This window comes from Neoarius graeffei, chromosome 18 (assembly GCF_027579695.1).
Source record: "Neoarius graeffei isolate fNeoGra1 chromosome 18, fNeoGra1.pri, whole genome shotgun sequence".
Taxonomy (NCBI): domain Eukaryota; kingdom Metazoa; phylum Chordata; class Actinopteri; order Siluriformes; family Ariidae; genus Neoarius; species Neoarius graeffei.
The window spans coordinates 32,255,980-32,282,909 of record NC_083586.1 but is presented as its reverse complement, the minus strand read 5'-3'; the positions used below and the strand labels follow the sequence as shown (position 1 = coordinate 32,282,909).

The 26,930-nt window shown below is 42.3% G+C and overlaps 1 protein-coding gene across 3 annotated transcripts; it reads left to right on the top strand.

The window, feature by feature from the left end:
- The first annotated feature begins 513 nt into the window (after positions 1-513).
- Positions 514-26,601, top strand: LOC132866119 (interferon-induced GTP-binding protein Mx1-like). Of its 3 annotated transcripts, XM_060898703.1 has the most exons (14): positions 514-535; positions 648-703; positions 820-1,016; positions 3,652-3,789; positions 8,283-8,437; positions 8,528-8,666; positions 12,390-12,588; positions 12,669-12,747; positions 13,360-13,482; positions 13,568-13,700; positions 13,966-14,124; positions 22,559-22,635; positions 22,754-22,972; positions 26,089-26,601. In XM_060898703.1, exons 2-14 carry the CDS (start codon positions 648-650, stop codon positions 26,311-26,313), a joined length of 1,899 nt encoding a protein of 632 aa, XP_060754686.1. In that variant the 5' UTR covers positions 514-535; the 3' UTR covers positions 26,314-26,601. The 3 variants fall into 3 exon arrangements, with proteins under 3 accessions (XP_060754686.1, XP_060754687.1, XP_060754688.1); XM_060898704.1 differs by lacking the exon at positions 3,652-3,789; XM_060898705.1 differs by lacking the exons at positions 8,283-8,437; positions 8,528-8,666.
- The last annotated feature ends 329 nt before the right edge of the window (positions 26,602-26,930 follow it).

The window sequence follows — 26,930 nt, the reverse complement described above, 5'->3', positions numbered from 1 at the left end:
CACACACATCCTGACAACAGGTGTGAAGTGAAAAATGGGTGGGGTTTTACTTTTTCTCTTTTTCCAAACAGCTAAAAATATATATATATATATATATATATATATATATATATATATATATATATATATATATATATATTATAAAGTGTTATTTTAGTTGTTGATCAATTATGAAACAGATACAATTCTTGGTAGTGGGTCCTGTTGTTTGTATGATTGAGTTACTCATAGTTTTTGAATAAAGCTTTAACAAAAGTTGCCTGAGATTTTCCTGATACTGAGAGAGGTCTATTTAAAACTTGGAAAGTCCAAAATGGACACAAGGGAAAACCCAGACATTCAGATGTTTCACCTTTGGTTTCTTATTCCACAAATGGGAACATTTTTATTATAGTCAATTTTTTTTTTTTACAGTTCTCCAAAGGTGTGGCCTATAGTCTGTGTGTGTGTGTGTGTGTGTGCAAATATAGAGTCACATGGGTCACTTCCAGTTTATTCACATCCTTTGTGAAATCAAGTTGCTGTACACAGCCAGGTAAGAAAAATACCTTAATTTCTATGAGGTGATAGTACTCAAGATTAATATTTCTATTCTAAAAAGCATCAGGAAAACTACAATAGCAACACATATGAAATTTGTTTCTTAGATGATGGAGAGTGAACAAGCTAGTTATGAAAACATTGCTTATGCTGGTGAAAACAGGTCAGTATAAATTTAAGGTTATCAAGCAATCATCAGCTTGTGTGACTGTCATATGTAAAACTTACCTTTTACATATTCACAGTACAGTATTCTCAATGCCTTTTACTTATTCACAGTAAGCCAATGGAAGGGGTCTTCCATAGCCATTTAGAGGAGAGAGTTCGTCCTTATATTGATCTGATTGACTCCTTGAGACTGATTGGTATTGATGAAGATTTGGCTTTGCCAACTATAGCTGTAATTGGAGATCAGAGTTCTGGGAAAAGCTCTGTGTTGGAAGCACTATCTGGAGTGGCATTACCCAGAGGGAGTGGTGGGTTGTTTTCCTATTTCTCTTACAGAATAATAAGTATATTATATTTCATATATTACCAGTTGTTGTTTCAGTTGTTCTGAGTTAAACATTTCAGTTAAAAATTCAAGCCATGACATTCTCACTTCTTTCTTTTGTTTTTTTACACAGAGGTACTGAAGATGAATTTTGTCTGTTTGACATTCATGGGGAAGAAGGAAAACAAAAGCTGATATATAATGTGCTTTTAAAAAACACTAGAATTTGGTGCAGAAGTTTTTTAATTTTCTTTGGGTTTTCTGAAATCAACATAGGATCAAAATTATACAAACAGGGTCAGAAATATACATACAGCACACCTAATATTTGGGTAAAATGGCCCTATGCAAGATTACCTTGACCAAACATTTTTGTTTACCATGAACAAGCATCTGGCAGAATTCTGGTTGGATATTTCATGACTCCTCATGGTAGAATTGGTAGGGTTCAATTTTTTTTTTTTCTTGGCATGGACTCGACTTAAAAGCACGGTATATATATTTTCAATAGGGTTGGAGTCAGGATTTGTTTTAAGCTTAATGTTAGCCTGCTTTATCCTCCACAACCAGCTCTGATGTGTGTTTGGGTTCAATGTCCTGTTCTAACTCCCAAGGCCCAAGTTGCGTTCAAGTTTCTGATGGTTTATGCTGAAGAATTCTGAGGTAGTCCTTCTTCATTACTACATCCACTTTGTGCAATGAACCAGTTCCATTGGCAGCAAAACAGCCAGATGCTGCTACCACCACCACCAGCTGGTACAGTGTCCCTCCGTACATGGTGGTCATTGTGGCCAAACAACTCAATCTGTGTCTCATGTGACCATACAGCTATCCTCCAGAAGGCTTTTTTTCTTTGTCTGTTTAGTCAGCTTTAAACTTTAGTTAAGCTTGAAGGTGTCAATTTTGAAGCAGGGGGTTATTTCTTGGATAGCAGCCTCTTAGTCCATGGTGATTTGAACCATAGACAGTGATCCATCAGCTTCCAGTTCATGGCAGGGCTGTGCCATGGTGGTTCCCAGTTTGGTTCTGACCATCCAAACCAATTTCCTTTCAGCCGAGGGTGACAGTTTGGGTTTTCTTGAAGCAAAGTGGCTTGGCAAAGTGACTACACCTCACAATAACTTGGGTACAATTGCTTGAACTGATCTTGGAATTTGCAGTTGTTTAGAAATGGCTCCAAGAGACATTCCAGAGTTGTCTATATCTGCGAGCTTCTTTCTCAGATCTGCACTGAGCTCCTTGGACTTTCCCATTTTACTGTGTGTTGGTCAATCCAATGAGTGCTGTAAACAAACCCTTTCTATGAAGGCACAGAGAAGCTACCAACTGTAGTCAATCATGATCACTAACAGGAAATTAAGAGACCTCGGCCTTAGCAAGATAAGAGACATTTTGGAAGTTTCAGCACCTCTGAATTAATAATCTAAAGGCCCAGTCACACAGCCAAAACTTACGATTTACGCATGAATTGCGCATAAATTTCGAGTCGTGCGCGATTCATCAGTGCTGTGCATAATTCATGTTTTTTTGACATGGAGCATCAGTAGTTGTCAGTGGATGTTCGACGAATCGGGTTTGTGCGCAATTCCAGGTTTTGAGCTGCTCAAAAATATTGATCACGCACAAGTATGCGCGATTGTGCGCCGTTTAACATAATTCGTGCGTCCTTTGCCGTAGTTCTGACGCGGACAATGCGCGACATATGCGTGGACCGTTAGTGGTTGATCGCAAGAAATTTACCGCTACCGTGCACGTCGATGACTTTTCACTGACGAATAACGCACATATCACGCATGTCTCGCTGTAGTAACACGTACATTTCACTGATATCCACTGATCCAGTGATCCATGCGTGATCCATGCGCGCTCTATGCGTCGTTCATCAGTGCTAGTGTGCGGTTCATGCGTGCTTATACGTGGTTCATATGCAGTTTATGCGTGGAGTGTTCGTCAATAAAAACCAGAAATTGTCCCTCTTTTGACCCTATGCGCTGATGTGCGTGATTTGTAAGTGATTGTAAGTGATTTGTACATAGTTCATGCGCAATTAATCAGTGATTTTCGACCACGCACACCCCCAAAAAATGGTCAATTTCTCCACTGACAATCACGCACAAGCCAACTTTATACGTGATTTATACGTGATTTATGCGTGATCGGCTGTGTGACTGGGCCTTAATTGAGCATATGTAAATTTTTGAGCCTGTATGTAAATTTTGACCCTGTGTTGATTTCAGAAAACCCAAAGAAAATTAAAACTTGTGCACCAAATTCTAGTGTTTTGTTTTATTCAAGATGTATGCTGTATAATCATTCTGCCACAGAAAAAGAACAGTCCAAAGAAATTACTGAAAGCCCAAATAGTGCCATGACATTCATATCCAAGATGACATTCTGTATGTAAACTTCTGACCACAACTGTATATTACCAGTTGTTATGTTTCAGTTGTTCTGAGTTAAACATTTGAGTTAAAAATTCAAGCTACAACATTTCTCACTTTTTTATTTATTTATTTTTTTTTTTTACACAGAGGTACTGGAGATGAAACTTGTCTGTTTGACATTTGGAGAAGTAGGAAAACAAAAGCTGATATATAATGTGCTTTTCTCAACTTCAGGTATTGTGACAAGATGTCCACTGGAGCTAAGGCTGAGGAAGATTAAATGTGGTGTTCAATGGCAAGCCGTAATATCTTACAATGAACAGTTCATTGAGTTTGATGACCCATCACTGGTTGAGGGTTACGTTGAGGCAGGTTGGTAAAATTAGTGAGAATAATAGAATAAAAAGATAAAGATATGCAGATAAAATTCCTTTCTTGTGGTTCTAAAAGAAGAACTGTGCTGTCAGGTTCTACTTTAGAATTTCTATCTAGTGATAATGTGTTTCAACAAAAGTTTGCTCATTAGATTAAAAAATTTCCATTTACCAACAATTTTTACCCTATATCAGGAATCCCTTGATATGAGTAGGATTGTCTACAGAGTTAGTAGGACTGGGTTACTTATGCACCCTACGGTGGCTCATAAGGCCAATACAGGAGGCGCAAGGTCGCTGGCACACTGAACAGATGAATAAGGAAGTGGTTGGAGGAGTTGCCCTTTCACACTCTTTACGATTTTGGCACTTCTCCTCTTGCCTGCATCGTCTGGCAAGTTCAAAGGAGGTAACACCCTCATGGGTCGCTCTTCTCCATCACGAGCGATCCGAGGCAAGCTCTTCCCAGTTGTCTACACTGATGTTACAGGCTTTCAGAGAGGCCTTAAGATTGTCTTTAAAACGCTTCCTCTGAGGGCGGCATAGTGGTGTAGTGGTTAGCGCTGTCACCTCACAGCAAGAAGGTCCGGGTTCGATCCCCGTGGCCGGCAAGGGCCTTTCTGTGCGGAGTTTGCATGTTCTCCCCGTGTCCGTGTGGGTTTCCTCCGGGTGCTCCGGTTTCCCCCACAGTCCAAAGACATGCAGGTTAGGTTAACTGGTGACTCTAAATTGACCGTAGGTGTGAATGTGAGTGTGAATGGTTGTCTGTGTCTATGTGTCAGCCCTGTGATGACCTGGTGACTTGTCCAGGGTGTACCCCGCCTTTCGCCCGTAGTCAGCTGGGATAGGCTCCAGCGTGCCTGCGACCCTGTAGAAGGATAAAGTGGCTAGAGATAATGAGATGAGATGAGACGCTTCCTCTGCCCTCCTATCGATCTTGCTCCAGAGCTGAGCTTGCCATAAAGAATTTGCTTGGGGAGGCACGTGTCATCCATTCTGACGACATGCCCTGTCCAGCGGAGTTGGTTTTGAACTACCATGGCCTCTATGCTTCTGCAGTCAACTTCCTCTAGTACAATATTATTCGTTCGGCATTCCATCCAGCTAATGCCTAGAATGCGGCGCAGACAGCGCTGATGGTACTTTTCAAGGGTTTTTAAATGGCGCCTGTAGGTGGTCCAAGTTTCCAAGTCATAGAGGAGGGATGATAGTACCACGGCTTTATAGATCTTCACCTTGGTTTCGGATTGTATGCCTCTCTCCTCAAATACCCTCTCACGCATTCGTCCAAAGGCATAACTGGCAGCACGAAGGCGATGCTGGATCTCATCATTGATATTTGCTTTGACAGAAAGGAAACTTCCCAGATATGGAAAAGATTCAACATTTCCCAAGACAGACTCACTGATCCTAAAGGAAGGGTGCGCATTCGCTTGACCTGGCGCAGGTTGGAAAAGAATTTCGATCTTTTTCACATTGACTGACAGGCCCAGCCATTGGTATGCTTGCCAAAACGCATTCAGAATAGCCTGGAGGTTCTCCTGCGACGTGGCACAAACGCAGTTGTCGTCAGCGTATTGGAGGTTGATAACGGAAGTTGTGCAGGTCTTGGTTTTTGCTTTCAGCCTTCTTAGATTGAATAGGCCCCCGTCTAGTTGGTAGGTGATTGCTACTCCTTCAGGAAGGTCATCTTTCATTATCTGAAGGATTGTTGATATAAAGATTGAGAAAAGTGTAAGTGCAATCACACAGCCTTGTTTAACACCGGTTCGCACTTCAAAGGGTTCACTACTGGAGCAGTTGTCAAGGACTCTTGCAACCATGCCATCATGGAGAAGTTTGAGAATGGTGATAAATTTCTCAGGACAACCATATTTGGCTAAGTTCCTCCACAGGGCATCATGGTTGACAGAGTCAAAAGCCTTAGATAGGTCGATAAAGGCCATAAAAAGAGGTTGGTGCTGCTCGCAGCATTTTTCTTGAAGTTGCCGAGCCATGAAGATCATATCAGTGGTACCTCTGGAGGCATGAAAGCCACACTGCGACTCCGGAAGGAACGTTTCGGCATGTGGTTGGAGACAGTTCGCCAAGACTCGAGAGATTATTTTGCCTACGATGGCCAGCAGCGAGATGCCATGATAATTTCCGCATTCAGATTTGTCTCCTTTCTTAAAGACTTTGACAATATCAGCGTCTCGTAGGTCTGATGGTAGTTCCTCTCTTTTCCAGATGAGAAGGATAAGCTTGTAGATGCAGCGTTCTAACTCAACCCCTCCATGCTTAAATATCTCAGCAGGTATCCCATCGATGCCTGGAGCTTTGCCGTTTTTCACCTGTGTGATACCAGTTCATATCTCAGTGGGCCTGGGTTCACTCCCGAGCTCCTGGTTTATAGGTAGCTGCTGAATCTTGTCATAAATGGTCTCATCGACAGAGGAGTCGCGGTTCAGAAGCTCTCGGAAGTGTTCCATCCAGCGACGGTTAATGCTTTTAGCATCTTTCAGGAGAGACCTGTTACTATCCTTGACTGCTACTGCGCCACACGTGTTAGGGCCATAGATCACCTTAATGGCATTAAATAAGCTGCGGGTGTCTCCTTTGTCAGCAAGGCTTTGAATCTCATTTGCCTTATTTGCCCACCACTCGTCCTTTAAACGACGACTTCGCCTCTGGACTTCAGCTCTAATGGTATGATAGGTTTTTCTTTTGCTCTCATTCGAGGAATCATGCTGCCAATCAGTAAAAGCTTTCCTCTTTTCAGATATTAGCTCTGTGATTGCTCGGTCATTATCATCAAACCAATCCTGTTGTTTCCGAGACCTATACCCAATGGAATTCTCGCAGCTGGAAATTATCGCTGCCTTAAGGTCTTCCCAATATTTTATGGCATCATCATCATTGCCGACAGCAGAAGTAAGGGTTTGGTGAAGTGATAGTTGAAAAACTTCACATTTCTCTGGATCATCGAGCTTCGCAACATCAAACCTTCGGCGCACCAGCTTTGCCATATTGCGCTTTTTTGGCTGTAGCTTGAGGGACATGGCAACTCGAATGAGTCGATGGTCAGTCCAGCAATCGTCAGCACTTACCATCGCCTTTGTAATTTTGACCTCACTCAGGTCACTCGCACGAACTATGGCATAATCAATTAAATGCCAATGTTTAGAACTAGGATGCTGCCAAGTTGCTTTGAACTTGTTCCTCTGGCAGAATATAGTGTTGATAATGACAAGTTGATGCTCGGCGCACAAGGTAAGTAGCAGCAAGCCATTGGAATTACATTTTCCACCCCGTTTCTGCCGATTGTACCCTTCCAAAGCTTGCTATCCCTGCCGACCCTCGCATTAAAGTCACCAAGGAGAACAATTTGGTCATCTTTATGGGTGTTAGTCAGAATTGAGTCTAAGGTTGAATAGAAGACTTCTTTTGCTTCATCTTCAGCATCTAAAGTAGGGGCATAAGCACAGATGATGAAAGCGTACTGGTTATTGGACAGACGTAAGCGTAAGGTCATAATACATTCATTTATGCCCTGAGGGAGCTTGGTAAGGTGCTCAATCACATCATTTTTGATAGCAAAGCTGACACCATGGAGCCTTGGCTGCCCTTCAGGCCTGCCTTGCCAGAAGAAGGTATAGCCTCCACCAACCTCTTTTAGCTGCCCAGATCCAGCTCTTCTTGTTTCCTGAAGAGCAGTGATGTCAATACCAAAACGGCTTAGTTCCCTGGATACAAGAGCAGTTCTTCTCTCTGAACAGTCAGAGTTTCCAATATCATCTAATAGGGTGCGTATGTTCCATGTTCCAAAATTCATCTTATAGGTTTTTCGACCGCAGTAACGGTGATCCTGCTAGGCACGGTATCCCAGCCAGGGGAGGATGGAACGGACTATTTTTAGGGCACCTTTTCTAGCCCCTTCCCCAACCTGGGGTGAGCAGAGTGGATCCTAAAAAGGGCTGCTCAGTCACAGAGGTCGCTGCCGAACCACTCCCCTGTTCCAGTCCAGGAGTGGAGCAACTGAAACAGACCTCTGCCGCCTATTGTGTCAGTTTGAGACTAAGGACTCCCAGATCTCACAATCCTGTCCCCATTGCCTCTTGCCGATCGCCAAAGGACTTTTCAAAAACTCAGCGGACGCCATGTGCGTGAAGTACTTTATCGTGGGACTGCCGGTGCACAACGGTAGGCACACACTGCTTTACGGAGAGAAGTTTCTGATCCGATGGCAAGGGAACCTAGACAATCGGGGAGCTAAACTCTGACGCAGAAACCCTCTAAGGTGAGGGTGCATATGATGGTCCACCAGCATGGTGGGGGTTTTTTTTCGGGGTTTGCTCCCCTAGATTTTTACCCTAACACTACTATTAGACTATGTGTATAATTATTTTTAACTGTGTAAGAAAACATTTAACAGCCCAAATAATGCCTTATAAAGCTTCAATGAAATGATATGTTTCATTTTTTATAACACTTGTTACATATCTGTAACAGCCCAGAATGAGCTGGCTGGAGAAGGTGTTGGAATTTGTGATGAACTCATCACTCTGGAGATCATGGCTCCTGATGTGTGTGACCTCACACTGATTGATCTCCCTGGGATTGCCCGAGTTCCTGTAAAAGGACAACCTGAAGACATTGGACATCAGGTTAGTATAATCTGTGACTTGACTTATTTTGTTAACCATATTAAGGCCTTTTTATTTAATTGTAATTTTGCTTGTCTTATTATTGTCTAGATCAAAAATCTCATACGGAAATATATAGAGAAGGATCAAACTACAAATTTAGTTGTGGTCCCATGTAATGTTGACATAGCAACAACAGAAGCTCTGAAAATGGCACAGGAAGTGGATCCTGAAGGAAAAAGGACATTGGGTAAAGTGTCAACCAAGCTAATTAACAAAACAGCAACATTATTATTATTATTAGTAGTAGTCGTAGTAGTAGTAGTATTACTACTACTACTACTACTACTACTAATAATAATAATAATAATAATAATAATAATAATAATAATAATATAATTATTATACTCCTACATGGTCTCATTGTTAATTTTTTCAATGAAAATTTTGACAATAAGTATTCGTTGACAACATTTTGTTTTATGACTAAATTGTAACAGCAACATAAATGAAAAAAAATATTTGACAAAATATTTACAGTGAAATCTCTGTTCATTATCCTCTGATGAATAAAGACTAGACGAAATAGCTGGTTCAGTTTGGGCAGACAACCTAACTTACTTCTCAAGGACATTCTTAAATCCAGAAGAAATATCCTTTAGCAAAATCTATTACAGTATGTTACCTTCCCTGTTTTGCTTTCCTGACCATTATTGGGAAGCGAGGGACTCCAGCTCATGAGACTTGCTCACTCAACCGCTCGCATGGCTTTCACAATGCTCATGGATTCTAACAGGCTTATGAGTCAGGACACACACAAACATGGCGTTGGTCCGAACAAAGTAATATCTTTATTTGAAAGTTGTTTTTATCACCATCACAGTGTACAAAATGCCATCTTCACTTGATAACGAGAAAAACAGTAACAGGGTCATGGTTAACTCCACATAATGTCCACATAGCAACAACACCAGTTGCATTTCAAAATAAAAGAAAAATAAACATCTGCCAATACCCCTCCCCTAATAGCCCACCTTAAAGCACATTTTTTACAGGGCACCTTTTCCAAGAATCATGAAACTTCCTGTGAAAATTATGAGTAAAACTTTGACGAAAATTATATTTGAGTCCCACTAACTAAATCTTGATGAAAACAAATAGACTAAAATGTGATATATATATATATATATATATATATATATATATATATATATATATATATATATATATACACACACACACTATATTGCCAAAAGTATTTGCTCACCCATCCAAATTATCGGAATCAGGTGTTCCAATCACTTCCATGGCCACAGGTGTATAAAATCAAGCACCTAGGCATGCAGACAGTTTTTGCAGTTTGGAGCTGGCCCCTTCCTCTTCCAACATGACTGTGCACCAGTGCACAAAGCAAGGTCCATAAAGACATGGATGGCAGAGTCTGGTGTGGATGAACTTGACTGGTCTGCACAGAGTCCTGACCTCAACCCGATAGAACACCTTTGGGATGAATTAGAGCAGAGACTGAGAGCCAGGCCTTCTCGTCCAACATCAGTGTGTGACCTCACAAATGCGCTTCTGGAAGAATGGCCATAAACACACTCCTAAACCTTGTGGACAGGCTTCCCAGAAGAGTTGAAGCTGTTCTAGCTGCAAAGGGTGGACCGACGTCATATTGAACCCTATGGATTAGGAATGGGATGCCACTTAAGCTCATATGTGAGTCAAGGCAGGTGAGCAAATACTTTTGGCAATATAGTGTATATACACTACCTAAAAGCAGAGCTCCTGATGAGAGTATGAGCAAAATATTTGCAAGGACACCAAATCAACCTGAATAAAATAATATCAACAAATAAGCTGAAATAATCCAGTTTCTTTACAAGACTTGAAAGTTAAGCTTGAGTAAGCTTAATTCATTCGCAGGCATCGAGAATTCTCACATTGCAATTTCAAAGGATAAAATGTGATAGCTCACCATTTCGTTGCAACTTTTCCTCAAGCAATTCCAAAATGGTTATGGACTTTTTTCTGCGGTATCTTTGTGATTGTAAGAAAGCAAGATAAAAGACGTATTTTAGTACTAAGCTTATAAGTACGAAAACCAAAAGTAGCAAAAACACTCAAAACTAATTTTGTTAGTGAGCTGGATGCAGGGGCGGCACGGTGGTGTAGTGGTTAGCGCTGTCGCCTCACAGCAAGAAGGTCCGGGTTCGAGCCCCGTGGCCGACGAGGGCCTTTCTGTGCGGAGTTTGCATGTTCTCCCCGTGTCCGCGTGGGTTTCCTCCAGGTGCTCTGGTTTCCCCCACAGTCCAAAGACATGCAGGTTAGGTTAACTGGTGACTCTAAATTGACCGTAGGTGTGAATGTGAGTGTGAATGGGTGTCTATGTGTCAGCCCTGTGATGACCTGGTGACTTGTCCAGGGTGTACCCCGCCTTTCGCCCGTAGTCAGCTGGGACAGGCTCCAGCTTAGCCTGGGCCCGCCCATCCTAAGCGTGACGCAACACGAGGGCCTGTTCCGAGCTTAGTCTGGCCAGGCAGGCTATCTACAGCATTTCCAAGCTCCCGAAAAATCGGGAACCAATCAACTTTGAGCATCTCCAACGGCCCTGGGTAGAGGCGTGTTCAAGGCAGTGATGTAGTAGAACTGCGACCGGAAGCCATAGATTGTTTCCAGAATCTATGCCGGAAGCGCTTCATTCACATCACGAACATGGAGCAGCGGCAAGCCTTTAACACAGCGGTAGATGCTGTATTGAAAGCATTCAACGGGAAGTTCTCATTGAAAATGGAGCAAAGAGCAGCCCAGGAGGTATTTATTGAAAGGAAGGACGTTTTTGCCTTGCTCCCGACTGGCTTCGGTAAGAGTTTAATCTACCAGTTAGCCCCGTCGCGTCGCATACGTCAGAGGAAAGAGTGATGTGATTGGTTTAAGCTTCGTCACAGCCTTTTCTGGCTTCGACCAGTAGCAAACTGAGGCATTTCAGGGAGGCGGGTCAACCACGGGTTCTGGGAAACGGTTTGGCTTAATAGCTTGGCCAGACCAAATGCTCGGAGAGCTTTGAAGTCGCGTTAGCCAGGCTAGCTCCAGCTTGCCTGCAACCCTGTAGAACAGGATAAAGCAACTAGAGATAATGAGATGAGATGAGATATCATCTTGAAAGTATGTGAAGAAAAACTGAAACTGTTGTGAATATTTTCTGTAAAATGTGTTAATAAATCATTTCATATTATTTTTTTAAATGGCAATTAAAAATAAGTGGTGGATAAAAATCCGTCTCATCTCATCTCATTATCTCTAGCCGCTTTATCCTGTTCTACAGGGTCGCAGGCAAGCTGGAGCCTATCCCAGCTGACTATGGGCGAAAGGTGGGGTACACCCTGGACAAGTCGCCAGGTCATCACAGGGCTGACACATAGACACAGACAACCATTCACACTCACATTCACACCTACGGTCAATTTAGAGTCACCAGTTAACCTAACCTGCATGTCTCTGGACTGTGGGGGAAACCGGAGCACCCGGAAGAAACCCACACAGACACGGGGAGAACATGCAAACTCCACACAGAAAGGCCCTCGTCAGCCACGGGGCTCGAACCCAGACCTTCTTGCTGTGAGGCGACAGCACTAACCACTACACCAGCGTGCCGCCAAAAAAAAAAAATCCGTCCATGAAATAAATAAATATTCAAATTTCATAGTCCAGTGGTCAAGTGTATATGAGATATTTTGCCTTGCACTTATGATCAGGTACCCTGTGGTGGTACAAGTACATTGTTCGTACGTACATACATATGGACATCATACAGTCACAAAAGCCATCAAAAATCATCAGTGCATTATTATATTCTCTTAAACATGGAGCTTCGCTCTGCGGGAAGCTCTTGCTATAACGCCAATTTTCATTAATCCACTACAACTAAAAATTTATTTATTTATTCATTTATTTTTAATTTATTTTCTAACAGCTATTCTTACAAAGCCAGACCTTATAGACAAGGGAACAGAGAAGAATGTATTGGACATAGTCCGAAATCAAGTCATTCCCTTAAGCAAAGGATATGTCATTGTTAAATGTCGTGGACAAAAGCAAATTGATGATAAGATCTCTCTGTCGGAGGCCACTCAAGTAGAGAGGGAATTCTTCAGACGTCATGAATACTTCAGGTATAAAGATCTACTGTGTTATTTTTGACATTTGACCAACTTGTGATAACTGAGAATTTACTGTAATTTTTTATTGTCAGCTGCCTGTTGTATGAGGAGAAAGCAACTATTCAGTGTCTTGCCACCAAACTGACTCAAGACCTGGTTGATCACATCAAAGTATGTTTCTATTCTTTTACATATTTTATACTATTATTTATTATTATGTTTCAATGTAAGTAAGAACAGTTTGGCATTATATTCAGAAAATCAGAAAAGGCAGTCAATGAAACTGCCACAGAAAGATTGAGTACTCCAGAGGGATGCTATATGACACATGACAGCTGGTCATTATATTAGATGGTAGGGCTAAAATCTAATATCTATAGCTCGGATTATAGAGTAACAAATTTACCTCATTCATGATCATTACACCCGTGACTGTTCACATATACCATTACATCACTGCTGATGCTGTGTTATGGATGTGTAAGTCAAGCTGTGGAATTGTCTTTTACATGAACATGTGACACTGCATAACTCTGAGCTACAATAGAAATCACTTGTGGAATTTTGTGGGAAAATACAGGCCTAGAATCACTAGAGCTACATGTTGAATGTAATGGGCATACTTGCTAAATGCTGTGTGACCAAATATTAGGTAATTAATTATGGTTTTTCCAATATCTATCTATCTATCTATCTATCTATCTATCTATCTATCTATCTATCTATCTATCTATCTATCTATCTATCTATCTATCTATCTATCTATCTATCTATCTATTTTAGAAATCATTACCTCTGATCTCAGAGGAGGTAAAGAAACATCTGTGGAGCTTGAAAAAAGAGCTGAGTCAGTGTGAAGCTGGCCCACCACTGGACCCACAGAAGAGGAAGACCTTTTTTATTGATGTGTGTAACTTTCTTTCTTTCTTTTTTAATTCAGAACACTATTCCAGTCTGCCTAAATCTAGTTCATGTTTGCTTGTTGTTTCAGACCCTGACGAAATTTAATGATAAGATCAACCGCTTGGCCTCTGGAGAAGTGGTCAACAATGACAACTTGTTTGTACTGCTTCGGTCTGAATTCAAAAACTGGAAAGACCATCTTGACAACACAAAAGAATCATGTGAGTACATAGTTCATATGCAGAAGCCATGCCAAATGATTTTAATAATTTTCAAGGGCCAAGGTATATTTTTTTAAAAAAGCACATTGTTCCTATGGAAAGAACTATGACATAGCAGAACTTGTATTAACATTGGCTAGTATTAGTCTAGAGCAGCTAAAATAAGCCTTGTGGAAACTCCAAGTAAAGAAGGCTTATTTACTGGAACTGATAGAGAAGTTGATTTTTGGTCAAATCTTTTTCTATTGTTTTAAATTCAATACAGATCACAAAATCGTCCAGGATGTGGTGAATGAATATGATCTGAAGCACAGAGGACGAGAGCTTCCTGGTTTCAGTGACTACAAAGTTTTTGAAATGGTGATGCAGAAGCTTGTGGTCCAGCTAACAGGACCAGCCATTAACACACTCAGAGTCATCAGAGGTAAATTTTCAACATTTAAACTTCACAACTTTCATTCTTCAAATTTCAAAAAGTGTCACAGACCAATAGTATAAACAACTCTATTTAAAAGTATTTATATAGGCATCCTTCTATCTTCCAAGATAATGGTAGCACCATAGTAGTAGTCAGTCCTGTTGAAAGCAGTGTCTGGAATGACTCAGCAGTCCAATTCTTGCGTGATCTTTTCCACACAAGTTGCAGATGAACTTTGAGTGCAGACTGGGGACCTGAGTTTGCTGTCTTTGCTGTCTCTGCTTCCTGAATTGTCTTCTTTCCTCTGACTTTTGGTCCAGTTTTTCTTCGCTTCTTTTGAGACCTTCATATATAGTGTGCTGCCAGCATCTGCAGTCATCAGCAAGTAGTTCCCAGTTGTCTGGGTCAATTGTAAGTTTGTAAGTTGTAAGTTTCATATCGCGCTTGCAGACATCTTTGAAGCACAGTGCTAGGCGGTCTACTGGGCGGTGTCCTGTGGCCAGCTCTCCGTATATGATGTCCTTTGGAATGCAGCCGTCCTGCATACAGTACACATGCTGACTTTGTCTCAGCATATAATGCCGAGGATCCATCGTAGGCAATGTGAAAGCTTTCCAGGCAGTTCTCCTGTCTGGCATGAGTAGTCCAAGCTTCGCTGCTGTAAAGCAGGGTACTTAGACTGTATGTCTGGTAAACTTTGATTCTGGTGTTTTAAGGTTAGCTGGTTGTTTTCACACACTCTCTTGCTCAGTTTGGCCTACACTCCTGTGGCTTTCACAATGTGTTTGCCAATTTCTCTGGCAAGAGACAGGTTATTGGTGATGATACAGCCCAGATAAGTGAAGTGATTGGTGACTTCAAGCACTTCATTGTCAGTTCTGATTGATGGTGGTGCAGGGACATCCTGGCCCATGACACTGGTATTCTTGATACTAATAGTTAGCCCAAACTCTTTGCAGGTATGGTCAAACTTGTTGATCAGGACTTGTAGACCCTCTTCCATCTGCAAGGTCAGGGCAATGTCATCAGCAAACAACATTTCTCTGATAAGCACTTTTGTCTTGGCCCTCAATCTAGCCAAGTTAAATAGCCTTTGGTCATTTCGAGTGTGTAAATGCACACCCTGTGATAAGTGTTTGAATGAGAAGTCAAACAACAACAAGAAGATGCTGAACAGAGTTGGTGCAAGTATACAACCTTGTTTTACATCACTCTGGATTGTGAAGGGCTCTGAAATCTTCCATCATAGCTGACTACACCCTGCATGTCTTTGTGAAAAGAGGTGATGATGCTGAGTAACTGTGGAGGGCAGCCAATCTTCTTCAGCAGTTGGAACAGGCCTTTCCTACTCACAAGATCAAATGCCTTTGTGAGGTCGATGAAGGTGATGTATAATGGCATCTGTTGTTCTCAACATTTTTCCTGGAGTTGCCGAACAGAGAAAATCATATCTACTGTGGATCTCTTAGCCCTAAAACCGCACTGAGATTCTGGGTAGATGCGTTCAGCGAAGACTTGGAGACATGTCAAGACCACACGAGCAAAGACTTTGCCAACTATGTTCAGCAGGGAGATACCCCGATAGTTGTTACAATCACTGCGGTCACCCTTGTTTTTGTACAGGGTGACTATTTTTGCATTGCGTATGTCCTGAGGTATCTTGCCTTCTCTCCAACAAAGATGCAAGAGTTCATGAAGTGGTTCCAGTAGGGCTGGTTTTCCACATTTGATAATCTCAGGTGGTATACCATCCTTGCCTGGCACTTTGCCACTGAATAGGGCATCAGTGGCTTTGCTAAGCTCTTCCATGGTGGGTTCTGAGTCCAATTGCTCCAAGACAGGAAGGTCCTCAATGTTATCAAGAGCTTCTTGAGAGACTGAGTTTTCTCTGGAGTAGAGGTCCAGGTAATGTTCAACCCAGTGGTTTTCAAAGTGGGGGCCGCGGCCCCCTGGGGGGCCACCAGGGGCCACTAGGGGGGCCTCAGAAAGTTGGAGGGACGATAACAAAAAAATTGCGAAAAAAATATACTTTTTTAAAATAATTATTATTAAATATATTGTAATTAGTTTTTTAATCATTATTATAAAATATAATTATTAATAATAATACATCATATCGAAATGTTGTTTGCCATGCTCATCTCTCCGATTGCCTGTGATGTTGTGGTTTGCGCCATTTATCAAGCTGCTTTGCTCCTCAAGCTAGTGTATCGCTAGCGCAAAATGGACAGGTTTTTGAAGAAGAGACCGAAGGAACAAACCAACAGCCCTGCTGTGCAGGACACTGCTGCAAAAAAAACTAAGAAGTCCTGGCCAACTAAAATCCGAAAATATGAGGCAGCATACATTAAGTATGGCTTTACAGCCATACAGAAAAATGGCCATGATTGCCCGAAATGCGTCATCTGTCTGGAGACCCTGTCAAAGGAGTGCTTAAAACCTTCGAAACTTCAGCGTCACTTGGTACAAAAACATCCGACAGATGCCGAAAAAACAGTAGATTTCTTCAGACGCAAAGAAGAGCATTTGGTCAGACAATCTGCTGCATTCACCCAGCAAGCTAGTGTCCCCAAGCTGGCCCTGAAGGCATCATTTTTTAGCCTCGTACCACATTGCTCATGCTAAAAAACCTCACTCAATTGGAGAAGATTTGATTTTACCAGCCACCAAAGACATTGTCCGAGAATTGCTTGGTGAGGATGCTGCCAAAAAAATCGATGCTGTCCCACTCTCTGATAACACCTTGAGCTGACGGATTGGTGACATGGCTCAAGATGTATCTGCTCAGCTGTTGGAGCAGGTGAGAGCCAGCGAATACTTCGCACTTCAGCTGGATGAGAGCACAGATTTATCCAATGAGGCCCAACTGCTTGTGTACATCAGATTTATTTCACAGGAAAGATTTGTGGAGGAAATATTATTTTGTAAAGCACTTGAAAGAAGAACTACTGGGAAAGACATTTTTCAAGTTTTGGATGATTACATCGAGTCTAACGGATTGGACTGGACCCGTTGTGTGGGGGTGTGTTCGGATGGAGCCGCGGCAATGACCAGGAAGATCAGTGGAGTGACCGCTCTCATTAAGCAGAAGGCCCCACATGTAGTGGCCACACACTGCATGCTCCATCGCAAGGCACTGATCGCAAAAAGGATGGATAACAAGTTGAATCAGGTACTACAGGAGGTTATACAGTTTATTGTTCAGTGCGAAAATATTTGTGTTGAAAACATGTTAGTTAATAATATTCTTATGCTAAACAAATGTAACAATTATTGACTATTGAATAAAAGTAAGAGAAAACTTTCTAAAAGTTGATGTTTCTTTACATATTTTGTAGCATTGTCTGTGGGTTTGCAAAGGGGGTCCCCAGCCAGAAGCTAATGCTGTTTGGGGGGCCTTGGCATGGAAAAGTTTGGGAACCCCTGGTTCAACCCATCAACCCATTTGCATGTTTCTATCAGTAATCACCTCCCCTGTTTTAGCTTTCAGGGGCACAGTCTTCCTAGTTGTTTTGCCTGTTGCTTGCTTGATACCCTCATGCATGCTCCTGGTGTTACCAGAGTCTGAAGCACACTGGATGTTATCTGCAAGATGAAGCCGTAGATATTTACAGTGACGTGCAGTTTGCTAGGCCTTGTTGTGAGCAGCTTTCAGTGCTTGAATGTTTTGATGACTAGGGACACACTTGTAACTGATCAATGTACTATGCTTGGCATCAATGACAGGTTCTAACACAGATGTTAGCTTCAAACCAGTCATGATTCTTATGGTTTATGTTGCCATACATCTTGACTGCAGTGTTATAGATAGTGTCCTGAAGAGACTTCCATCTACCAAGTGATTGGTTGCTGGTCAAAGACTCCTTAAGTCATTCTATGAACTCCAGATTTTTGTCTGGGTAAGCAGTCCTGCTAATGTTAATTTTCAGCTGACATTTCTTCTTGGAATGGTAGAGTTTCTTTAGCATAAGCTTTGCCTTTGAGACAATCAGAGAGTGGTCAGTGTTGCAATCGGCACTGTGGTATGCTCTGGTGTTGCAGACATTGTTTAGAGGCTCGTGTCTGGTAATAATCAAGTCTAGCTGGTGCCACTGGTTCAACCTAGAGTGTCTCCAAGATGCTTTGTGGCATGCCTTGTTCTGGAAGTAGGTGTTCATAACACATAGGTTGTGATAACATAGCTCCAGGAGCCTCTGGCCATTCTCATTCATTTTCCCAATGTCATGAGGATCTAATGCATTTGGCCAATATTCGTGGTCTGCACCCACCCTTGCATTAAAGTCACCCAGAAAAAAGATATGCTCAGTTGCTGAGATTCTTTTGATGGCGCTGTCTAGATGTTTGTAAAACTGGTCTTTGACTTCAGGTGTGGCTATTAGTGTTGATGTGTAAATACAAGCACGGTTTGCGACACTCTCCTGTGTAAAGAGGCATAGGGTGAGGATTCTCTCATTGCCACCCATTGGAGGTTCAATCATGTGGAGCAAGGTGTTTCTAATGTCAAAACCAACACCATGTTCTCTGGTTTCCTCTGCACTTTTCCTTGCAAGAAGAAAGTATAGTTTGTCTCCCTCTGTGATCTGTTGTCTGGGAGTTGGATCTCTTGTAGAGCTGCAATGTCAATGTGCAGTCTGCACGGCTTGCAATCAATCACTGCAGTCTTGTGGGCATCGTCTATTTTTTGGAGGTCATCTGACAGTCCAGTACATATTGTGTGCACATTCCAGCTTGCAATACGAAGAGCTGGAGTCTTTGTTTTCTTTTGATTTTTGCCTGGTGCATTGTTTTAATGATCTGCTTGTTGAACAAGAGGTTCTAAGCTCCAGACACCCACTGACACACGCAGATTGTGAAGGGTCAACACCTTACTGACTGGGGGCTGCCCAGCTTGAGGCAGGCGGCATTTGACCAATGGGATGTGATCATCCCTCCCACCATTGAAGACAACCCATGGCCTCCGGCTCTTATGCCTCCAGCTCTTTTTTTTTTTCGTTTCTGTTTCCAGTTGAGAGTACGTCATGCGCATTCTGGCTGCCGCTTCTCACCAGAGCTTTTTTTAATTTAATTTTTTTTTTCAATTTTCATTTTATTTATTTATTTTTTCTGTGTGTTTGTGTAGTTTGATGTTTGTGTGAGTGTTTTGTCTGCTGGTTGTGGTGTAGCTCCGGACCCAGTTTTGGGCGTTGGTTCCCTCTAGGCATTGGTTCATTGTGGGTGATGCCTGTGCTCCCAGCTATGGACTTCAGCGAGCTCGCTGCTTATTTAACATTCGTGGTTGTCCAGCGCTCTGTGCTTTAACGCTTGGCGTGATAATCCGAGCGATGTTGCTCGGTGGCGTCGCGGCGGCTGTGCAGGCGGTTTGGGACACACCAGCACTCTGCGTGGCGGAGCTTCTGTGCTCGCTTTGTGGATCCACGGCGTGGTGTTTGAGCTATGTGGCTGACGGCGTCACGGCGGCTGTGCTGGAGATGTGGGACTCGTTTTCATGTGCCTTTTGGTGGGACTGTGGCTGCTACACCACTGGAATTACATCCTGACCCCTACTTGGTGGACTTTTTACTTTTATTTTTTATTATTTCTTCATTTATTTATTTATTATTTTTATTATTATTTTTTTCTTTGTCTATAATTGTAAAGCGTCCTTGGGTTTCTTGAAAGGTGCTATATAAGTTGAACTTATTATTATTATTATTATTATTATTATTATTATTATTATTATTATGCCAATTGAGCATAGACTTATAACCCATACTGCTGTCTTCCATGTTGTGCTTTCACTGATCATGAAACTGAAATGACCTCTCCAGGTTGCAGGCCTGGGCAGGATGTATGGAGGTCTAATGTTGCCCAGTCATCAAGGCCCCCCTCTCGTCCACACCAGCAAGGTCCAATGGAATGCAAGGCATTACCATTGGGGCCAGCTAGGCTGTAGGAGTTGCTGGAAGGAAGTCAAAAATGACAACCCACCACCTTTGGGTCTCCACTCTGGATTTTCTTTCTGGACTTATTTCCATAGCCTTTTCCATGTGGGGATATGGCCACAAGGCAGCGGAGGTTTGAAGTAAGGGCTCCTTCCACTAGATAGACTGCCCTCCCAGGCTAAAGAGCTCTATCTGCCTGAAGCAAATGGTTTTAAGGCGCCAGTAACCCACCTTGTATTTATTTGTATTTATTTAAATTTATTTATTTATCAGCATTTATCTGAAAGATACATGGAACATACAACGCATTAACTATAAAAAAAATCACCTGATAATTCATTACCAAGAAATCATTTTCCCAAATTGTGTTTTTATCATGCAGTGGTTTACATAATTAATATACAGTATATTGCAACAAGAGCTTTCAAGTAGAGGTCTGCGCGGGACAGAATTTTCAGTCCCGCTCCCGCATTGTGCAGTCCCGCTCCCGCCTGCTCCCGCAAAGAATTATGATTTTCAGTCCCGCTCCCGCCCGCACCTGCCATATTTTGTCCCGCTCCCACCCGCAAATCCCGCATGATGCAGACGTTCGCGTTATTTCTCTCACACGAAAAAAAATCACCTGATAATTCATTACCAAGAAATCATTTTCCCAAATTGTGTTTTTATCATGCAGTGGTTTACATAACTAATATACAGTATATTGCAACAAGAGCTTTGAAGTAGAGGTCTGCACGGGACAGAATTTTCAGTCCCGCTCCCGCCTGCTCCCGCATTGTGCAGTCCCGCTCCCGCCTGCTCCCGCAAAGAATTATGATTTTCAGTCCCGCTCCCACCCGCGCCTGCCATATTTTGTCCCGCTCCCGCCCGCAAATCCCGCATGATGCAGACGTTCGCGTTATTTCTCTCACACGAGTACACGAATGAGAACGACTTCCAAATGTCTGATTTCAGGACTCTTGACTTTTTAACGGTAAATGTACCTCTTTTTAAAGCAGCACTTACTTCTGAAGCACTGTGAGCTTCACTAGAGGAGCTCTGCTCTTCTGCCATAATCGGAGATGTCAAACACGGAAGAGCGGAAAGGAATCGGAAACGTACGCAAGATTAGACCACATCCGCAAATTTAGGCATCTTAAAATGTTTTTATTAATGCCAAATAAAATATCCAGCAGAAATTATATATGATAGATATAAATTAATAATTTCTCTCTCATTATCTCTAGCCGCTTTATCCTTCTACAGGGTCGCAGGCAAGCTGGAGCCTATCCCAGCTGACTACGGGCGAAAGGCGGGGTACACCCTGGACAAGTCACCAGGTCATCACAGGGCTGACACATAGACACAGACAACCATTCACACTCACATTCACACCTACGGTCAATTTAGAGTCACCAGTTAACCTAACCTGCATGTCTTTGGACTGTGGGGGAAACTGGAGCACCCGGAGGAAACCCACGCGGACACGGGGAGAACATGCAAACTCCGCACAGAAAGGCCCTTGCCGGCCACGGGGCTCGAACCTGGACCTTCTTACTGTGAGGCGACAGTGCTAACCACTACACCACCATGCCGCCCAAATTAATAATTTATAAATTTTATTTTAAACACGTTTTTAGTTAGCGGGACTGCAGCTTATCACCTCTCCCGCCCGCTCCCGCATTGTACACTCCCCCTCCCGCCCGCGCCCGCAATGAGCTTTCAAAATTTGTCCCTCGCCGCACTGCTTTGCGTCGGGTCCCGCGGGTCCCACGGGACTCCCACGGGACTCCCACGGGAGTCCCACGGGAGTGCAGGGCTCTACTTTCAAGCACAAATTTGGGAATGGGAATATCTGATTTAGATCAAATAACATTTAGAATAGTATCTGTACCTTCACTCATAGAACATATGTAGCCATTTTTGGCATGTACAGAAATATTCATTACTTATGCCGTACATGCAGTGTACTTTTGAATGTCTCTAAACACTGTCTGGGAAGATGACATCAGACCAGATAGTTCTATTTGTAGAAATTCACCACAACAGTGTATTTTACATAGGGAATGAAATACTGGGAAATAATCAACATTAGGATGGTGAGATGTGGCCTGGGACAAAGCAGAGTTACTGTTATCACCACTAGTTAAAACTATTCAGTGAGAGCACAACCAAAGTGAGTGAAGCCATGACTTAATGGTTAGAGAAGCAGGTTTGGGACCAAAAAGTTGCTGGTTTGATTCCCTGGACCAGCAGGAATAGCTGAAGTGCCTCTGAGCAAGGCACCTAACCCCCAGGCTGCTCTGGGTATGTTGTACATTGCCCTGCTTAAGAGTGTCTGCTAAAATGGCATTAATGTAAATTTTATTACTATTATAATACAGCAATTTGCCTCAACAGTTTCTCTTTTTTTCTCTCTCTTTAAGTGAATAAGAAAAAAATGCAGTATGTTTCATAATGCCTTTTAAAGGACACAAGAAAACAAGGCATTGGTGAATGTAGTAATTCTGTGATTGCATACTCTTTATTGTATGTTACAGACACCATTCAGAAACAGTTTTCAGATGTGTCCAAAACCTGTTTCCTCAACTACCCTTTCCTCCAGTTTGTTGCAACAGTAAATATTATTTTTATGTTTTAAAGCATTTGTATCCTTAAAGTGTGATATATTTCGGAAACAGTTTAAGCCAATCATTGTGAAGCTCTGTAATCACATAATTATTATAATATCCCAGAACAAGATAGACAACATTCAGTCAAAACAGGAAGAAAAGGTGGAGCAGAGGATCTTGGAGCAGTTTGAGATGGAGCAACTCGTTTACACTCAAGATGGCATCTACTTCAAGACCTTGAATGAGACTCACTCTACTGACGGACAAAAGGCTTCAGAAGAAAACTTTGCTGGGTTTGACAACAGAAAGAAATATCCTGAAATGCTGCGGGCTTATTACGAGGTGTAGTTAAGTGGTTAATGGACTATATACAGTGGGGCAAAAAAGTATTTAGTCAGTCACCAATTGTGCAAGTTCTCCCACTTAAAAAGATGAGAGAGGCCTGTAATTTTCATCATAGGTATACCTCAACTATGAGAGAGAAAATCACATTGTCTGATTTTTAAAGAATTTATTTGCAAATTATGGTGGAAAATAAGTATTTGGTTAATAACAAAAGTTCATCTCAATACTTTGTTATATACCCTTTGTTGGCAATGACAGAGGTCAAATGTTTTCTGTAAGTCTTCACAAGGTTTTCACACACTGTTGCTGGTATTTTGGCCCATTCCTCCATGCAGATCTCCTCTAGAGCAGTGATGTTTTGGGGCTGTCTCTGGGCAACACGGACTTTCAACTCCCTCCAAAGATTTTCTATGGGGTTGAGATCTGGAGACTGGCTAGGCCACTCCAGGACCTTGAAATGCTTCTTACGAAGCCACTCCTTCGTTGCCCGGGCAGTGTGTTTGGGATCATTGTCATGCTGAAAGACCCAGCTACGTTTCATCTTCAATGCCCTTGCTGATGGAAGGAGGTTTTCACTCAAAATCTCACGATACATGGCCCCATTCATTCTTTCCTTTACACGGATCAGTCGTCCTGGTCCCTTTGCAGAAAATCAGCCCCAAAGCATGATGTTTCCACCCCCATGCTTCACAGTAGGTATGGTGTTCTTTGGATGCAACTCAGCATTCTTTCTCCTCCAAAAACGACAAGTTGAGTTTTTACCAAAAAGTTCTATTTTGGTTTCATCTGACCATATGACATTCTCCCAATCCTCTTCTGGATCATCCAAATGCTCTCTAGCAAACTTCAGACGGGCCTGGACATGTACTGGCTTAAGCAGGGGGACACGTCTGGCACTGCAGGATTTGAGTCCCTGGCGGCGTAGTGTGTTACTGATGGTAGCCTTTATTACTTTGGTCCCAGCTCTCTGCAGGTCATTCACTTGGTCCCCCCGTGTGGTTCTGGGATTTTTGCTCACCGTTCTTGTGATCATTTTGACCCCACGGGGTGAGATCTTGCATGGAGCCCCAGATCGAGGGAGATTATCAGTGGTCTTGTATGTCTTCCATTTTCTAATAATTGCTCCCACAGTTGATTTCTTCACACCAAGCTGCTTACCTATTGCAGATTCAGTCTTCCCAGCCTGGTGCAGGTCTACAATTTTGTTTCTGGTGTCCTTTGACAGCTCTTTGGTCTTGGCCATAGTGGAGTTTGGAGTGTGACTGTTTGAGGTTGTGGACAGGTGTCTTTTATACTGATAACGAGTTCAAACAGGTGCCATTAATACAGGTAACGAGTGGAGGACAGAGGAGCCTCTTAAAGAAGTTGTTACAGGTCTATGAGAGCCAGAAATCTTGCTTGTTTGTAGGTGACCAAATACTTATTTTACCGAGGAATTTACCAATTAATTCATAAAAAATCCTACAATGTGATTTCCTGGATTCTTTCCCCCCATTCTGTCTCTCATAGTTGAAGTGTACCTATGATCAAAATTACAGGCCTCTCTCATCTTGTTAAGTGGGAGAACTTGCACAATTGGTGGCTGACTAAATACTTTTTTGCCCCACTGTACAGCAGTCCAAAAGTACATTTTATTTATGCTTCATTATTATTATTATTATTATTATTATAGTTCAAGAGTAGGAAATGTATAATACATTAATCAAATATGTTGTCTAAAAATTCTAATATTAAGACATTTTTAATTATTACGGTGGTGTAGTGGTTAGCGCTGTCACCTCACAGCAAGAAGGTCCAGGTTTGAGCACCGTGGCCGGCGAGGGCCTTTCTGTGCGGAGTTTGCATGTTCTCCCCGTGTCCGCGTGGGTTTCCTCCGGGTGCTCCGGTTTCCCCCACAGTCCAAAGACATGCAGGTTAGGTTAACTGGTGACTCTAAATTGACCGTAGGTGTGAATGTGAGTGTGAATGGTTGTCTGTGTCTATGGTGGGGTTTACATTAGACCGTATCAGCGGATCATCAGATTAACGTTTTTAAAACGATTAGCGTGCACACAGCAACGCCAATACACGATTCGTGTGCACACAGCAATGCCAATACACGGATACGCTCGGCTCCGCAGGCATCCTGCGCTCCAAATCACTCCGCCCTGAACAGCAAGTGCCCTCTGGAGGATGCGCACTCCGGCCCTGCGCAGCTCACAGAGCACGCGAGTGAAGTGCACAAGCAGTGATTCGGGACTGAGCCGCTGTGTGTGTGATCCTAGTGCATATTGGGCATGCGTGTCACTTACCACTTGCAAGTGGAAGGATGGCAAGCCTAAAGACAATCATAACTACACAATGGGCAGTATTTGCATCAGTATTTGCAGTATTTTCATACTTTTATACTCTTTAATGAAAGGTGATACAAGGCGGAAGTCCGCGCCGTTTTTCAGCAGTCGCGTCACATGACCAACGCCAGCGAATCAGGAAGGTGGATGTCACAGTGACGTTGTCCAATGACGATGCCAGCTAGAGCTCAGCACAGCGTATCCGCGTATTCTCAATGTTTACACAGCACCGGACCAGACACGATCTGGATTGAATACGTGGACCCTGGTGGATTCCCGTTTCCCGGCATTTCCAGGCGTTTTAATGTAAACGGACAGTGCATCCGCGAAGAAAACGAGACAGATACGGTCTAATGTAAACTTGGCCTATGTGTCAGCCCTGTGATGACCTGGCGACTTGTCCAGGGTGTACCCCGCCTTTCGCCCGTAGTCAGCTGGGATAGGCTCCAGCTTGCCTGCGACCCTGTAGAACAGGATAAAGCAGCTACAGATAATGAGATGAGATGAGATGAGATGAGATGAGATGAGATGAGATGAGATGAGATGAGATGTTTTCACAAATAGTTCATGTTAACCTGATTTTGTACTATATTGCTTTCTATCTTCAAATGTAGACTTTTGCCTGAATGTGGTGCTGTGCTAGTAGTACATCATTGTGGGCAACCCTGAGCTACTAAATATTTAATATTTTACAAGTACAAGAGATAAGAAAAATACATATCTATTATACATTTACCTTAAAACCTAGAAACTGTGGTAGAGATTTTTTCCCTTTCCTGACAGATCGTGGTGCAGCGCTTGGCTGACCAGGTGCCCATGCTGATCAGATACTTCATGCTTAAGGAATCTGCTCAGCTGCTGTGCAGTGAAATGCTGGGTTTAATGGATGGTACCAACGTGGCCGATGCCTTGCGAGAAGAATCCGATGTCAGCAGACGCCGCGTTGACATACAGATCCGCATTGACCGTCTTACACTTGCTCAAGAGAAACTCAGCAACTTTGTTTGAATCCAGGGGACCACCACATAGCAGAGTTTTACATCCCTTCTAGTTTAGCACCTGATTTAACCTATCAGCTAATTACCTTTTTCTGAATGTGGTGAATGCTAATCTTTATAGGTTTGTGGCCCTTCATGACTGACATCACTGATCTACACAAACAGCTTTTATAGATCACAGAAGAGGCCTTCATATTAAAGGACATTTTGGTCTGCAGTTCTTTGTTTAAATATACTATATTCTGAATTATTTACATATATGAAGACTTCTTAACTAATGTTTTGTTAAAAAGTGTCATTTTGGCAAAACTTTTATTCTGACATTAAAGACCCAGTAACAAATCTCATTATTAGTTTTGTACTGAAATATTTGAAAATCTTTTTTTTATCCCTAAGAGTAGAAAATTAGTCATGTCTTACCAGCTTCCAGATGCATACACGATTGAGATTTTTTTTCAGATATAAGTGGATATAATTTGTGATTTTTATCATTTACTTTACAATAGATATGCCTATATTTGTACTAATAGAACAAATAATTTTGTTTAAAAGTCATTGCTACACTTTTTTCTTCCTTTTTTTTAAAGAAGCCAAGTATCATGGTGGTTCTGAAAATTTCCAGAAAGA

Bases quoted from the DNA above. Each gene is read 5' to 3' on its own strand.
- LOC132866119 (XM_060898703.1), top strand. From the start codon at position 648: ATGATGGAGAGTGAACAAGCTAGTTATGAAAACATTGCTTATGCTGGT. The intron at 13,483-13,567 runs GTGTGTAACTTT...TTGTTGTTTCAG, and splicing joins GGAAGACCTTTTTTATTGAT to ACCCTGACGAAATTTAATGA. The intron at 14,125-22,558 runs GTAAATTTTCAA...TGTATGTTACAG, and splicing joins CACACTCAGAGTCATCAGAG to ACACCATTCAGAAACAGTTT.